General features: G+C 37.8%; 1 protein-coding gene across 1 annotated transcript; it reads right to left on the reverse strand.

Annotated features, from left to right (window-relative positions):
* Positions 1-1,761: 1,761 nt before the first annotated feature.
* Positions 1,762-2,378, reverse strand: LOC134650642 (uncharacterized). Its single transcript, XM_063505575.1, has 2 exons — positions 2,256-2,378; positions 1,762-2,157 (listed from the first exon to the last, which is right to left on the reverse strand). Exons 1-2 carry the CDS (start codon positions 2,345-2,347, stop codon positions 1,854-1,856), a joined length of 396 nt encoding a protein of 131 aa, XP_063361645.1. The 5' UTR covers positions 2,348-2,378; the 3' UTR covers positions 1,762-1,853.
* Between the last annotated feature and the right edge of the window lie 15,493 nt (positions 2,379-17,871).

A 17,871-nucleotide genomic window follows, 5' to 3' on the forward strand; every position in this document is an offset into this window, starting at 1 on the left:
CCAGGAAATCGCGAGAGGAGGGGTTGCTCCGTCCGGCACTCTGTCGACGGCACTCTCGCGGCCACGCGCCTCGACTAACGGTACAATATAGTACCGCTTGCCACAACACGATTCAGAAATAAGGTCACGGATATTCTCACGTAATAAACAAACACCAAAATAACACTTACCTCCAGTAATTGTGATATGGACACCAATGTTTTGTTTAAAAGGTTCTGTCCTATCACAATTTAATTATTTCATTTAACAAGTGTAAAATGTAAACAGCATCGTATCCTTTCTCTCAAATGAATTGAAGTCCGTCCGCCATTACTGTTATTCAGATTAGAAAATGTAACGCCAGAGGGCGCTGTACCGTGAGGCGTTTTTTAATTTCTGAAAACACTTCCGCGTTCTTTTTTTAAGTTTTTTAACACCTTAGAAAACTGTGCAAAAGCAATAGGCAGTTATAGTGTGTCAAAGGACTGTCTTATTTCAAACATAGAGTCACACTATCTTTGTCTAACACTAGTACTAGCACCCAAAAGAAAAGGATGAGTAGTTTTTAGGGTTACGTCTACGTACGATTCGTCATGTCTGTCTGTCTGTCCGCCGTATGTCACAGTCACTTTTCTCCGAAACTATAAGAACTATACTGTTGAAACTTGGTAAGTAGATGTATTCTGTGAACCGCATTAAGATTTTCACACAAAAATAGAAAAAAAACAATAAATTTTTGGGGTTCCCTATACTTAGAACTGAAACTCAACATTTTTTTTTCATCAAACCTTTCACATACGTGTGGGGTATCTATGGATAGGTCTTCAAAAATGATATTGAGGTTTCTAATATCATTTTTTTCTAAACTGAATAGTTTGCACGAGAGACAATTCCAAAGTGGTAAAATGTGTGTCCCCCCCCCTGTAACTTCTAAAATAACAGAGTGATAAAACTAAAAAAAATATATGATGTACATTACCGTGTAAACTTCCACCGAAAATTGGTTTGAACGAGATCTAGTAAGTAGTTTTTTTTAATACGTCATAAATCGCCTAAATACGGAACCCTTCATGGGCGAGTCCGACTCGCACTTGGCCGCTTTTTTTTGTTCCTATTTACTGACAAATTGGTTTGACCATCTAAATTTTGTAGAGTGAGAAGCCTGTAACTATAGCTTTCTCATTCAAGCAGATAGCGGTTTCCTAGCCTTGCACCCATGAATCTAGTATAACTGGATTGGGCATGAGTGGCGGGGATAACGGACAGAACGGGATAAGCCCTTGCTACACGGTCGCCGACAAGCCCCTCAGACCGCGTGGCCTTGGTCTGGACTGGACGGACCGTGTAGACAGTTGTTACCAACAAAATTTGACCAAAACTGACCAAGGACAGACCAAGGTCAGACGGTTAGAAGGCTTGTCGGTGACCGTGTAGCAAGGGCTTTATGTATGTTTGTCCTTGTCACAGTCTCACTTTTTTCTTTATTCCCCCACCATAAATTAGTATGGATGATTGGTCGAATCTATTTGTTGCCCACCATAACAAATAAATTCGACCAATCATAGCGTTGCAATGCGACGCTATGATTAGTTGAATTTATATGTTTTGTCCCTCACGGAGGCACGCGTAGACCACTTCTATAGGATGCTACCTTCTATGACCACTATGCATTGTTGGGGCGTTTTTTCCTTTGTTAAACATGGTGATTGACAACTGAGTCTTGGCGAAATCATCCACTTCAATCAGCATTATAAAATTAGCAACAATAATGTATGAATAAGGTTTAATCATTAATTAATATTAAATATAAAGTTACATACATACTATGGCATGCTTCACAATAAATACACACAAAATGTACACCATCAGGACCACTAAAACGGGTACTGCTGTCCTGATCTTTGAGTTCTTTCTAAATGCAATTCAAACAACAGCTTGTTCTCATAGTAGTAACTGCTTTGGGCTGCACTTATTCCTGGATCATAACTAGGTCTTCTTTCAGAATCGGACGATGAACTTGGTGAGGAGATTCCATTTTCGAGGTTTATGTTATTGGCCATATTCGATTCTTGCGTCTGGGAGGCGCTTGTGCTGGCAAGGTTGTTGTTTATATGCAAGTTATTTATCCTCTTAGATAGAGGCATAAAATCGCACGTGTCATCCTCCCTTGCTCTTTTTCTGAAAATGGAAATTCCATAATTGACATAAAAGATACGCAAACCTAAAGAAAGGTTACTACATTTTCGAGTGTTGTATGATATTGATATGATACTTACCTATTTTCTGTCATATTTCTGAAGATATAATTTCCATTGTTTGGTCCAGTACATGTGTTCCAGTTAAAGGATGAGATTTTTCCAAAAGTCATGGGCCCTGTGTTCTGCAGACAAATAAACAGCTGATTCTTTAAGCTGATTCAAAATTACGTTATGTATGTGACAAGTATGACAAATACTTCATTCAATTGTTCGTATCTTTTTTTTTAATGATTGCGACAACAGCGCCATTCCCATTAAGTTTGCTTCTCACGACGTAGAAAAAATAATGTTTGAATTGTTTTCAGTTATAAATTAAAAACTGTATGCATAGTCCTTGAAGTAAGATTTATTTCGTAATAATTTGGCATGCAAATACTTGTGGCTTTTTCTTTTTCTTTTTGTGGAAATCCAGGCCTATCGTGTATAGCCTACTTAATTGATATACTAGATTGGAAACTAACCAGTAGATGTCGCTACACGTGCATTGTCGGTATGTTTTGGCTATGGTTCTTAACTTAACGTAACGTCTGCTAAAAATGATAATAGGTGGCGTTGCAAGGTAGACCACAATAATGTTGAATAGTTAAAATGCTGAGTCGGACTCGCGCACGGAGGGTTCCGCACCATCAACAAAAAATAGAGCAAAAAAATCGTGTTTGTTGTATGGGAGCACCCCTTAAATATTTATTTTATTTTTAGTATTTGTTGTTATAGCAGCAACAGAGACATCATTTGTGAAAATTTCAACTGTCTAGCTATCGCGGTTCATGAGATACAGCCTGGTAACAGACGGACGGACGGATGGACAGCGAAGTCTTAGTAATAGGGTCCCGTTTTTTACCCTTTGGGTACGGAACCCAAAAAAGTATCTAAAGGTTCCGTCACACAGGCGCGTTTTCCGAGCGGCGCGTAAGCGGGGCGTGAGCGTTTTATATGTAAAAGCGGCGCGCCCCACTCATGCCCCGCCCGGAAAACGCGCCTGTGCGACGAAGCCTTTAAGTTAGATTACTTTAGATAGGTGCCTACCTACATAATTATATTAAAAAGAGACGAACTAAAGGGTTAGGAAACTTAGAAATGGAATAGAAGGGCTATATCTTATAGGTATTATTACGTACAAGGGCTATAAAATGTCACGTAACACATATTAGAAGGCAGGCAAACATTATAATTCACACGGTAAAAGTCATGAGAATAAATTCCAGATAAAAACTAAGTTTAGTGTATTTTTTTAATCTTCGTTATGAGACGTTATGTAAATATTTTTGAATGGAACATACTACAATAAGTAGGTAGGTATTACTAATATTACTATCATAATTATGGTGTGATCTTGCTGATGTTGACGTAGAGGTAATTTAATTATGCATGTGTATACGTAATTTTATTGTAGAAAGTGTTTTAAATCGAGCATGACAAATAGCAACCAACTTATAAGGACATTTAAATTTCGATCATTACAGCGGTTATAAAAATGTGCGTTACCCCAGCGGGGCCTTGTAAAAATCTTTGGTTTGGAGGGGCTTTCCAAAAATATTTGCAGTCGTTTTGGCCAAACAAGACCAATGTAAGACGGTTGTTGTTCTTTTTATGGGCAACGAGAGCAGTCACGAGGTAACCGGCGATTTAAGTAGGTATGTGTGGTATACGATTTGCTTATCGAAATTGTACCTATCGTGTCGTGTACAAATAATATGGTATATGACGTGAACAGCGTGATTCATATTCTTATAAGTAAGTATATAACATATAATTAGAACATGTAAAGGAAAATGCAGTAGTTTATTATCCTTAACAAGACCAATAAATACGAAATCAATTTTACATAATTATTATTTACATTACCAAGAAACAATGTAAACTAAGTGACTTAAAACCATAGGGTAGGGTAGGGTAGGGTAGGGTAGGGGCATAGGGTAGGGTAGGGTAGGGTAGGGTAGGTATTAAGAACTCAAATTAAAAAGAAAACACCTAGAATACAAGAGAATTAAGAGAGTATACAATATACACTTTTTTAAAGAGTTTGCAACGTGCATGTAGTTACTAGCAGTCAGTTAGTGGTGTCATAAGTACTTAGTTACTAACGGCAAAAGTGACTGAATTAAACATAGACGTTTCATATAGATATATGTATATCTATAAAAAAAAAAACCATTCTGATTTAATTAAGTATGTACATAGGAATGTGTGCAAGTGCAGCCAATTAAGTTACAAGAGTCCGAAATCGGGTGTTGAACTCAACTGAATGCTAATGCAGAGAGAGTAAGTACCTAGACGTCAAATTAACGAGATGCCGTTATTATAAGTACCCCGCTGTTTGGATAGCTTTCAGGTTTTATTATTTACAAATTATTATAGTAAACGAGCGTACGGGCCACAAGATTGTAAGTGAACATTTAGCCTATGGTCCCTATGGATGCCTGCGACTATATATAAAGACGGCACATGTGCATTGCCGAGCCTATAGAATCGAGTATAATGCCGAATTCGCTTTTTAAAAGAGTTATATAACTTATATAGTAAGTTATTTTATCCGATTTTCTATATGTATAGGTATATTCCGAGAACTTTAGGTACTAGCAAATCGCATATCATATGCATGCCTGCAATGCAATACGGCCACTTGCACCAAAGCAAATTTGACCTAACTTTATTATAATATAATTTAATTCAGATTAAATCTTCAATATTCATCAATTTTGAGATGTGGCCGTGTGTAGCAGGGAGAATACGAATATTGACACGAATAGGTATTTAAGCTTTACCACCCCCTTGATATAAAAATGGACACACCATACCGACACGTTTGACATGGGATTCGACAAAACGGAATTCGCTAGAAATTGTAATATCGTCCGAAGAGTCTTCTATACGTGCATTGGTATGCGTTACATAATTCTCCTTATACGATCGTGAATAAATATTTGCCACATACGTAAATTTAAAGAGTCTGCATTTTATTAACACATAAAACGTAATAAGAACAGTGTCATCATCACTATATAGTATAAATAAAACAAACTGTCCGTCTGTATGTATGCTTTGATCTTTAAAACTACGCAACGGATTTTGATGCGGTTTTTTTAGAGTGATTCAAGAGGAAGGTTTATATTTGTTAACCCGTGCGAAGCCGGGGCGGGTCGCTAGTTATTAATACATTAATTTATTATTTATGACGTGCATAATAAGCATCAGTTTAGTTAATTGCGAATCTTAATATTTTCTCCTAATAACTTTTATTAGTATGACCTCTTAGAATCTCAAGCATCAAGCACCCATAGACGACGGCGTCTGCTTACCACCTAGGGTTGCCGGATGGTCGGGATTCGGCGGGATTCTCCCGATTTTTAGCATGTGTTCCCGATTCCCGACAAAGTGGAAATTGTCCCGAAAAACAGCTGCACGTTATAAAACAATAATTTCAAGTTCTGAACTGTCGTCGAGCGAGCGAACGACCCGTGTCGAGCACGTCAGCGTTATAAAAACGTCTATGGGCAGAGCAGCTGACGTAGTGCTAATAATGTAAAATATCGTTGTTTTTAATGCAATTACTTTAATTTGAATGTTTTTAGGGTTCCGTACCCAAAGGGTAAAAACGGGACCCTATTACTAAGACTCCGCTGTCCGTCCGTCCGTCCGTCCGTCCGTCCGTCCGTCCGTCCGTCTGTCACCAGGCTGTATCTCACGAACCGTGATAGCTAGACAGTTGAAATTTTCACAGATAATGTATTTCTGTTGCCGCTATAACAACAAATACTAAAAACAGAATAAAATAAAGATTTAAGTGGGGCTCCAATACAACAAACGTGATTTTTGACCGAAGTTAAGCAACGTCGGGCGGGGTCAGTACTTGGATGGGTGACCGTTTTTTTTGCTTGTTTTTTGTTGATGGTGCGGAACCCTCCATGCGCGAGTCCGAATCGCACTTGGCCGGTTTTTTTTTATTTTCCCGACTTAAGTCTCAAAATCCCGATTTTTTTTTATTTTTTCCCGATAATAGCGCCTTTCGATCTGGCAACCCTATTACCACCAGATGGCCAGCATATTTTTGCCTGTTTGTTTGCTTAATAAAAAAAACAGAAACGTTTCTCGTCGTTTTCTAAGCGCATACATCCCATATTTAGTCGCATGAGCCGCAACCTGGTTGGACATAACTACCATTAAAGTAAGGTGTTGCCTTTTAAGCCAAGCAAGGTTGTTTCCTCGAGCTTTATCTTGTGAATAGGTCATCCAGTGCACCAAATTAAGGTTAAGCCAGCAGATTACAACGGAACAATGGTCAGGTAGCTTGGAAAAAATACTACAATATTATGTTGAGGCGAAATATTAACAGAAGTCCATTAAAGACTATATGTAGTTTTCAGTCAAATAATCCTTTATACTATGTTCCTACATGTGAGCTGAAACGGTACGGTAGTGGATAAATGTCAGTGGAGGAGCGACTATAAAACTTGATATTTCCACCAGCTTGCCTAATCTTCAGACAGTTCAGCAGTCTTCCCACAGATCATGCAGAAAACGAAAGCTAAAATAGCTCTAGCTGCCCATGAATATTTTTTGATACGCCCCACTAGTGGATACTACATGGTCGCTGCTAAGATGTTTTGACAGGGATGTCATTTGAAATCAAGTAGCATGTTCGCCGAGCGCATGAGCACGCAATCTTTTATCCGCTCCACTGCATGCCCGGAGGAATTCGCCATATATGGACATATCACGCTTCATCCACACCCGTTGCTATTGTTAATAGAAAAAAGGGCGTGGGAACCTGCCCAACGTGACCCATATTTCATTATGCCATTACAATACGTATAAAATCACAATGTCCAAAAAGAGACAGGTTAAACGAGCCCAATCGCAATCGATGTAAATTTATGACGCAATTCCGAGCAAATTAGGACACGATCTGAAAGCCTCAAAAGTTTCAGGACTAATACCAATTTAGATAGAGGTTCGATCTATTTGGATAAATTGGATAATTATATCATGCTTAGCCTGCTTAGGTATAGCCACGTACCTGGAGAAACGTAGTGTGCTGCGATGTTGTGTTCCTTAAGTAAGTTTGGCAGAGCTTCTGTGGATATACTGACTATACATAAGTGTTTTAAGATTGTCCTGTACTTTAACCTTATAGGAGTTATATTAGGTATATCGTGTCCGCATAGGGATAATGATAAGCATACTATAGACACCTACCTATATCAAGCTCTAGTTATCTCTGAAGTCGCATGCATCCAAAGGTCCACAGGCGTACGTTTATTTTGAATCTTCGTAATAAGTATGTGTGAATACTGTTAATTAATAGCGTTTCGCCCGTCGAAACATCCGATCGCTCTTTTTTTTGTGTTAATTAGCGCAGAAATATGGAGATGGGTGTCTAGTTACTTTCGTATCGGACTTCGGCTGTTCACATACAGTTCGTAATACTTTCTCTATTCATATATAGTCTCGTCACTTTCACGAGAGGTCTTCTTTAATGAGAGCCGCGCGATTGTTCGCGATCGTATAATTGAATGTAACGTGGCATTGTTGGTGGTTGTGTAAAGGCGAGGCGGTGAAAAACTGTAACATTACTGGCACGGATTCTGAGCACGCCGCCGCGTAATTAAAGATAAAGAAAGCGTGCACCGGATACTTCGGAGCGCATTATTATTGCAGATGCTTAAGAGAGAAGTCTGACTGGATAAAGTGAATAATAATAAACCTGAAATATTCAATAGCTGCAGCCAAATTATTGTTCGATTTTCAGCATTTTGGTGAAGGAAAACATCGTAAAACCGATTTAAGCCCAAAGAGACCTAGGTCAGATAGCAGCAGGATAGCAGACACTTTTGTAAAAACTAAAACCTTTCGTTAAAATTTGGTCGTTAATTACACGGCAAACATTCATTGATGAGGAATAAAAAATCATGAACTCATGAAAACCATTAAGCAATTAAGTTCCCAACATATATCTACTAAACATACTACTTATAGTGTAGTAAAAGTAGTGTAGATAAGAATATAGCAATAATTATATATGTTATCCACTCTCCACATGTAACGGATGGGTTAACACGACCGTATGTCTTTTATTTTCCTTAAATCTTGTCGGTTTCCGTTAATCTGATGACTTTTTGGTAAGTACTTACACCGTCTACCGCTCCCAAACATTCCATACCTTAGCTCCCAAAACTCTATTTTTTAACCATATAAGTACAAAATATTTATGAACAGCGACAGGACTTAATAGGTTGCGTGAAAGATGTAGCGTGGTATCAGCAATCGTCATGCTCTTGAAATATCTTTAATCAATACAAACTATCTATAGACCCATTGCCCTAAATAACGAAGCACGCAAAACTTAAACGAATGACTTTATAATATGTACAAGTAAGTACTATAGTTCGTTTTTTTTAGCATTAGAAAGAACTTGAAAGAAGGTAAGCGATTTTGACATGTCTTTTAATTGAAAAACACTTTTTAAAAATCAATAACTATTACTTATGAAAGCAGAAGACTAGAGACAAACCAAAGAAAGTCTGCAGCGCAATAATTTGACATCGAATTAAAAAACTACATATGGCAATGTTTTTTAAGCAGTCAGTAAACGTCATGCACTATGGTATGTGTTTGTCAAAATCGTTTAAATATTAATTGTGTTTTGTGATGAACGGAATAAACATGGTGAACAAAACCGATGTGCGGGAGTTACTTTTCCGCATGACGAATAATTTTACACTTGTAAAAAGTCAGCACGAGGCGATTCAAGCTGAAAAACGACAATGTTTACAAAATTTGGAGTTGATGACGGGTAAGTGGAATGAAACATCTTAATACTTCACCATATGTACCTACTTAGATAATATAATATTGGTTTAGACTAAGGTTTCACAGCAAATTGAACACACCTAATAGGTATAGGCATACTTATGAACTTCCTCTAACATTTCGAGAAACTCATTGGTACTAGCCGGGTTTTGAGCTCGAACCCACAACCTCCATGCTTATGCTCACGGCATGGGTACCTACTAATTAAAGCTAAAATTTATTTTTAATGTTTATTGTTTTAATGGTTTATTTCGTTTTTCCGAAAACTTTAGTTCGCAAATTGCGGGCAATTTCTCTGTCAATCTAATTACGCCTTAATGGGAGTAAAAGAGAAAGATGCTCGCATATTGAGAACTTCGGTGTTCGCGGTAGGCCCTCTGTACCTATTTACCGCCGTCGCGGATATTACAAAAGCTTATTAATTTTGATGAAGCCAAATGTCACATTCTCCCAATATTATTTATCAATATTAGTATATGTCTACATATTAATAGTGACATCTATTGTTGGAATGAAATTTATTTTACCATAAAAATTAAGCTGTGCATACAGCTTAATTTTTTCATAGACGGTAAATATTGTAGAAATTTCACAAGTATCAAGACTATTTAATCCATTTTCTGTGGTGTTGTCGCATACTGATTTTTAAAAACTACTTTTAATCTAGCGCTGCAGACTTTCTTTGGTTTGTCTCTATAAAAGATCGTATTAGATTCATAATTGTTACATATTTACCGTAACTTATTTTTAAAATGTGTTTTTCAATTAAAAGACACATCAAGATTGTTTACCTTATTTCTAATGCTAAAAAAACGAACTATAGGTCCGGCGCTTGCGCTTACTTTTTACTTTCGAATTTAGGAAGTACCTAACTGCATTCGGTACTTACCTGTCATCCATAAGTTTGTAGTATTAAATGAATCAACTCACAGAATAACAAAAGACTTGTTTTTTAAATATCTAACAATAGATATGAAGTGTTTGCATCAATAATCAATACCAACGGTTTAATTTTGAATCCTGTTTTTTGTTTGACGTAGCATGATGACAGCACGATTGTCTTGATGATGTAATGCTGACGTGCGGCAGATAATGGAGTAACGTTCGAAATTTAAACGAGGCCCGACAGTTGGATCAAGGTCAATGCTAGGAGTACGTTTAGGTACTCCGTAGTGTAACACGATTATACTTCTGATTTCTGACTAGGTAGGTATTTCTCATCCTACGGTATGTTGAAACAAACCTACTTCATAAATATATAAGTACAACGGCCATTTCCATGCCGGAAACTAGGAAAAACTGACAAAAATAAATTCTTACGTTACTCCACCAGTCCACCATTGGTTTCCTCATTTGAGATTTTTGAGGTCGATGGGTCCTACTACGATAACGCACACCACCCTAATAGATGTCGTTGGTTTCGTCCCTTGTACTTTACTTTTCTTTTCTTTAAGTCTTGGGACCTTGGGAAGCAACAGATATGAAACAACGAATAAAATTGTGAATTGAATTTGAAACTCAACGGACACAAATGGACCGCGCGCGGAGAGGCCAAAAGACATGGCTGTTTAGAGAAGTCCGGTGATCGTTTAAATCGGCGCGAATTTTTTGATCCAAACCGGTTGCTACTTTTTTTATCGAGATTTAAAATGAATGCCCCTTTTTGCGTGGGAGGAACGTAAATCGGTTGTAAATGCTTAGACGGTTAAGTCACTACCTACATCAAATTCCTTGCAAATACGATTACATTATACAGATGTTTTTTTGAAAACCATGTTAAAGGCTTCGTCACACAGGCGCGTTTACCGGGCGCGGCGTGAGCGTTTTATAGGTATGTAAAAGCGGTACGTCCCGCTTACGCCCCGCCCGCAAAACGTGCCTGTGTGACGAAGCCTTAAGTTTTGGCATGGTTTTGGCACTTGCGAATCACATGAAAAATTGACGCTACAGATGTAGCTATAGTTCGTTTTTTTTAGCATTAGAAAGAACTTGAAAGAAGGTAAGCGATTTTGACATGTCTTTTAATTGAAAACACTTTTTAAAGTTTTTAAACATCAATAACTATTACTTATGAAAGCAGAAGACTCATGGTATAATAATATACTCCGCCTGGTACTCTCTTCCGAGATTCGCGAATGACCTAACTGTCACTTGCCTACGTCATCATGCTGTTTACAGGTTCTCAAACTTTAAAATGTGGGAGAATTTTAACCAACGGTGAAAATTATTTTAACGGCATTAATTTTAAGTTATTCATGTAGAAACATAGGAAAATAAAACAAATCTATACTGCCCTTTTCGCTCCTACTCTTACAGTTCCGAATAGAGCAGCCAACCATTTTCGTAACAAAACATTAATTACCAAACTTACGACGTGAAAAGTTTGGAAAACACTGCGACTGCTGACACTGAGCGAGAAGGAAATAACAATTAACACGCGTTCGACAAGGATGACGGTCAGGGACAAAATGGCGGATTGTCAAATGTGACAGCGCTATCCTGAGTTGCCAGTAGTGTAAACAGAATTACCCTAACGTCTGAAATTTCTTTCGTGAATCGGAAGATATTGCTAACGAATAATTAAAAATGACGTGTTATTGTAAAATTTAAGATAAAATACATATAAATAAAAATTATAAAATTATAAAGAAATATTTTAACTTATTAACCATAGATATAATGTACCCATGTAACATGTTATGTTGAAATAAAGTGGCAATGTTATTGTGACGTAGGCAAGTGACACTCTGGGAAGAGAAGACCATGTTTTATTAGACCATGCAGAAGACTATAAAAGATCGTATTAGATTCATAATTGTTACATATTTACCGTAACTTATTTTTAAAATGTGTTTTTCAATTAAAAGACACATCAAGATTGTTTACCTTTTTTCTAATGCTAAAAAAAACGAACTATAGGTACCTACCTAAATATATTTTGCTGTAAAAAGAATATTATAAGATACTTAAGTTAACTAATTGAGGCTTTTTATAATTTAGACATAATTAGTCTGTTGACTGCAATTACATGCATGTTGGGTATGTTATCCGATATCCTCAAAAGGTATAAGTTTACTTTTGTTATCTTTTGTACTTCCACCTACTTAATTAGTTACTTTCTCTAGTCTATTAATGAGTATAAATTACATATTGTCAGAATGAATATGACTCATTATTAGTACGAGACAGGGTAAACAACCCCCGTCATTTAAGGGGTTCATCGACAAGTTTAACGACCTGTCATTAGCTGGGCTAACATGTGCGTAGGGCAGTGGTTCCTAACCTGGGGGTAATTACCCCCGTGGGGGTAAAACTGGTATTTTGCGGGGGTAAATAAGCTAACCTAATATAACAATACAACAAACGTACACGTTTTATTTTTTATTACCATTGGGAGGAGGGGTAAAATCAGGTTCCCTAGTTAGTCATAGGGGTGACTGGACTGAAAAGGTTAGGAACCACTGGCGTAGGGCGTAGGCATTATGAAGGGTTTGTATTAGTACTGTTACTATACTTACTACTACTTGTATTTTTTTTTATTGTAGACCGTCGCGACTTGCGTATGATTCTCATTCTTACTAGGTACTTATGCGCGATTTTCGCGTATGATTAATGTGGTAACAGAACAGATAGACAACGGGCAGCTAATAGTTACTTTCGCATTTAGGTACCTATACACATAATATATTAGTAAATATAAGGATTAACAAGAATCGTGTCACAATAAAGATGGTGGAAGTTACTTGAATAATATGGAGTTGTTATTGAACAAACTCGACCGCCTTGACACGACTTACTGAGTTTTTTTAATCATTTATCCTACTTCCTTCCGCCCTGTGTGTTGTTGTTTGCAGTGCACCATGCACTTGTATTGGACAGTCAGCGGCATTGTATTTTATCACTACATAGTATAAAACAAAGTCGCTTCCCGCTGTCTGTCTGTCTGTATGTATTTAAAACTACGCACGGATTTTGATGCATTTTTTTTATAGATAGAGTGATTCAGGAGGAAGGTTTAGATATGTATATAATTTACTAACCTGTGCGAAGCCGGGGCGGGTCGCAAGTATGGAATAATCTCTAAATACGCCAGCACAGAATAAATAATAGTACTAAGTACAGAAGACTCTCTAACAAAACGCGTCTGTTACGATCAGCACAGATATGGCCGCCAGGTGGCGACAGCGCCACGCGCGGCTTATGGCTTTCCCCAAAATTGGGGCCGAACGGATGTACTTTTAGCTACCTTTAGCAAAGCGACGAAATCGCGGAGTGAGACACGCCTGACGCCAGTTAACAATTAGAATCGGGCATTATTGCGGAAAACCATTTTCAATCCAATTTAAACAAAAATTTATTACTCTGCTAATCCGCTAATAAACAACACAAAATCCTATTCAATCTAATTATTTAAAAAATCAATCAGTTACTCTAAGGTTAGTTGGAAGAAATCCCTTGATTAAAGATTTATTTATTTATCCCTAAAGGTTCCGTCACACAGGCGCGTTTTCCGGGCGGGGCGTGAGCGTTTTATATGTAAAAGCAGCGCGCCCGGTCACGCCCCGCCCGGAAAACGCGGCTGTGTGACGAAGCCTTATGGCCGGTATATAGACGGACTGCACCTTGTATGGGAACTGCACGCCTCATACTCCATACAAGTTGCAGTCGGGCTGGAATGTGTCTATACCGGCACTAAACATAACATCGCATTAAAATTAAAATGTAGGTACTTATGTACTTATATTATGTTGTTTCTAGCAGTGTCATTTGAGCCACTTGCGGGAAGGAAAACTTAATAATTACTTATAAATTCAATGTACCTATATTTAATGGTCCTATATTTGTCACAAATAGGTACGTAAACGTGTTGTTTAACCCTGAAAAATGCCGTTCCATGTGTAGGGCGATTATGCACTACAATGAATTTTACTGTCCGGCAGTCCGAGTTTTTACGATCCGATATGGCACACCATTATATGTATATAGTAGCTTGTGCACTAGACGTAATTTTACCGTCCGACATTTTACTTTTCCCCATTCCGGACAGTTTTTTTCCGGTCCGAGATGGCAGCTATGAAAAACGTGTTTATGCTTGTGCACTGAGTCTGGAATTAGTATAATTCATGACTTGGCCGAGCGGGGGCGGGCCTCTCTTTTAGTAAAAAGACGGACAAGTGCAAAAGCCAATCATCCGTTTTTTTCATGACACTGCGCCGCACCTGCGAGTAAAAAGACGGACATGAAAACTCGGACTGTCGGACTGTGCTAAGCAAGATCCCGCCAAATAGGTAATTAAAATTATCCTGTATTCCCAGAATATAATAATACCTGCTTAGGGCGATTGTGCACTACAATGAATTTTACTGTCCGGCAGTCCGAGTTTTCATGGTCCGATATGGCATGAAAAAAACGGATGATTGGCTTGTGCACTTGTCCGTCTTTTTACTCGCAGTACAGTAAAATTCATTGTAGTGCACAATCGCCCTTAGGGCGATTTGTGTCCGGCAGTCCGAGTTTTTACGGTCCGATATGCCACGCCATTAAATGTATATAGTAGCTTGTGCACTAGACGTAATTTTACCGTCCGACATTTTACTTTTCCCCATTCCGGACAGTTTTTTTCCGGTCCGATATGACAGCCATGAAAAACGTGTTTATGCTTGTGCACTGCGTCTGGAATTAGTATAATTCATGACTTGGCCGAGCGGGGGCGGGCCTCTCTTTTAGTAAAAAGACGGACAAGTGCACAAGCCAATCATCCGTTTTTTTTCATGACACTGCGCCGCACCTGCGAGTAAAAAGACGGACAAGTGCACAAGCCAATCATCCGTTTTTTTCATGCCATATCGGACCATGAAAACTCGGACTGCCGGACAGTAAAATTCATTGTAGTGCACAATCGCCCTAAGCAGGTATTATTATATTCTGGGAATACAGGATAATTTTAATTACCTATTTGGCGGGATCTTCCTTAGCACAGGGAGGATTGGAAAAGGAGAGGGGAGGCCTTTGCCCAGCAGTGGGACAACACATAGGCTACAAAAAAAAATGAAAACCCTTTATTCAGTAGCTAGCTATAATAGCTATTAATAAGAATAATAGGTACGAAATAAGTTGAAAAATGCAGAAATTGAACTTCATCGTTGAAATTTTACAGTTTTCGTTTACTAATAGAAATAAACAGCAATTGTTTCAATTAGCGCGTTTTCTTATATTTCCTTTTAATAGATCACAATTTTGAAAAAGGAGACCCAGTTTTTTTTTTATTCTGAATTATACTTGATCAACCACATCTTGACAGTAGAAAAAGGCGGCAAATTTGAAAAATGTAGGCGCGAAGGGATATCGTCCCATAGAAAATTTGAATTTCGCGCCTTTTTTTACTGACAAGATTTGGTTGACCAGCTATAATAATGATTTTTTACCTGATACCGTAAAATGGGGTGAGTAGGATTCGCGGGGAGAGTTGGGTTATGAATGGGGAGAGAAGGGTTGAAAGGGGGGTGAGATATATTTTTAAGGCTACTGCTACAAAAATAATGTATTCCAATTTAAAATGGAGCTATAGTAATACTCATAATAAAAAAAAATCGATCCAACAATCTTCCAAAATCACCTTTGTATGAAAACCCAACTCACGCCAAATACGAGGGACTACGGGGTGAGGTGGGTTTTCCTGTTTATCATCAAAGTTATGAAATGGAACTACCCAAAATAAAATAAAAACGAAAATACAAACGTCCGGAACACTTATTATATACACCATTCAGTTTGCATATGTAAAAATAAAATGTTATCGAGGTTTGAATGTCAGTTTTGCGCCTACTCACCCCATTTTACGGTATTCGTTTATGAAAATCCGCGTAAAGCTCTGACTTCAGAGTCCTTATTTAGGTATACATTTTGAAAAGTTTAGACTGCTAAAAGTGGTGTTGTTGTATTATGTAGGTATATCCTGTCATTTATTTTTAATAGACTATATTTATGTGTTATATGATATTGAACAAGAGTAAATGAAAGTTAGACGAAATCAATTTTCACCAGAAATTACTTCAAAACAAGTGGCAATTTCTCGTGAAAATCGACTTAATTTCAACGTAATTTTGATACTTAAACAATTTGTAACATTTCCTGACACTGTTCTAATACGTGATTTTGTATAATTTACCACCATAATTTTTTGATGAATTTTTAAAAACTGCTTCTTCTCGTCATCATAATTATATTACCGGTGACGCACGCTGACTCCGCGCTCGCGACCTCATTATTAAAAGGCAAGATGAGAAGACTGCTAATAGAAACCGATACTTCTTATTTAGATAAGTATTACGAAATAAAATGTGTACAATTTCAACGACTAAATCTATCAATTTTAGATTTTTGCTCTAAAATCGATAACGGGCTCTTATACAGGCTGCCATTTGAGTCGTGATCAGTAATATGTTTTTCTAACTCCATAAACAACGAGCAATTTAATGCCCCTACTCTTACTAAAATCAGACAAGATATTTTTTATTTTTTGTTTATTTTTTGTCATTTATTTTACTTTTATAAGTGGATTTAGGATATTACAACGGCTTATGAAGATATTTAAATTAGTAAATTGAATCGCCTCTTTGAATCGGAACTGTCATTGACATCAATTTTGTCATTTGTCCCAGTTAGAAATAAAATTTACTTAATTTTTCATTTTTACTTACTTATTAACTTAATCTTACAAAGCTGTTTAAATACCACATTGCCACTTGTAAAAGTAAAATCAAATGGCACCCTGTATAAAAAAAACAAAAGTACTTAAACAAGATAGGTATTTTAGCAAATGTTACTGACTTCTGCATCAAAATTAGTCTTCGTCCTCGCGTTGTCCCGGCATTTTGGCCACGGCTCATGGGAGCCTGGGGTCCGCTTGGCAACTAATCCCAGGAATTGGCGTAGGCACTAGTTTTTACGAAAGCGACTGCCATCTGACCTTCCAACCCAGAGCGTAAACTAGGCCTTATTGGGATTAGTCCGGTTTCCTCACGATGTTTTCCTTCACCGAAAAACGACTGGTAAATATCAAATGATATTTAGTACATAAGTTCCGAAAAACTCATTGGTACGAGCCGGGGTTAACCCTGTATCCCCCTGTATGTCTATGTATTTAATCATTTATATTTGATCACCAGTATCACCATCACCACACAGTCCACGGCTCCACGAACACATTAAAGATTACACTTTTAAGCCATACCTACACGGACGACAGCGGATGTAGTAGAAGAGCCGGCCACAAAATATCTAACCGACTTGATACCGCGATGAAATGCACAATGGTTTCCCATAAAAGTGATGCTAAGTCCGAATTCGATAGTCTGCCACGGCGGAACTTGCCGAAAGTACGAAAAAGAAGGCGAATTCCGGTGCGAAAAAAGGGGCCTGATTTAATTTAACCCATCTGATACCGAAATAATATAGTTATGGCAGCAGTTAGAAATTTACATGTAGACAAAGAAAAGCGAAGTCTGCCAGTAGGTTTTTTTTTGGCGCAAGTGCTTGGCAGCAGCTCTCAAAGGTGACCATCGGGACTAGACCCCTAAGATAACCCATCTGATACCACCATGAAACCAATTCCAGTCGGTAGGTATGAACCCTCATGTCGGGAATATATAACGCTGCATCTTACGTAAGCGAACAAGTGGCGAACATGACGCGGCGCGCCAAGTGAGTTCGTGCTAATTTTTCTATTGCCTAACCGAAGCCTTTTTATTATGGTAGGTATTTGGTATAAAGTTATAAACGTCCCAACTAGCAAAAAAGTCTCAGATTGTGCACTTTATAAGAG

Source organism: Cydia amplana, chromosome 9 (genome assembly GCF_948474715.1).
Source record: "Cydia amplana chromosome 9, ilCydAmpl1.1, whole genome shotgun sequence".
NCBI lineage: Eukaryota > Metazoa > Arthropoda > Insecta > Lepidoptera > Tortricidae > Cydia > Cydia amplana.

Excerpts from the sequence above, each read along its gene's own strand:
- LOC134650642 (XM_063505575.1), bottom strand. The coding sequence starts at position 2,347 with ATGACTTTTGGAAAAATCTCATCCTTTAACTGGAACACATGTACTGGA. Across the intron at positions 2,158-2,255 it reads AGAAATATGACAGAAAATAG|AAAAAGAGCAAGGGAGGATG; the intron begins GTAAGTATCATA and ends TTCCATTTTCAG.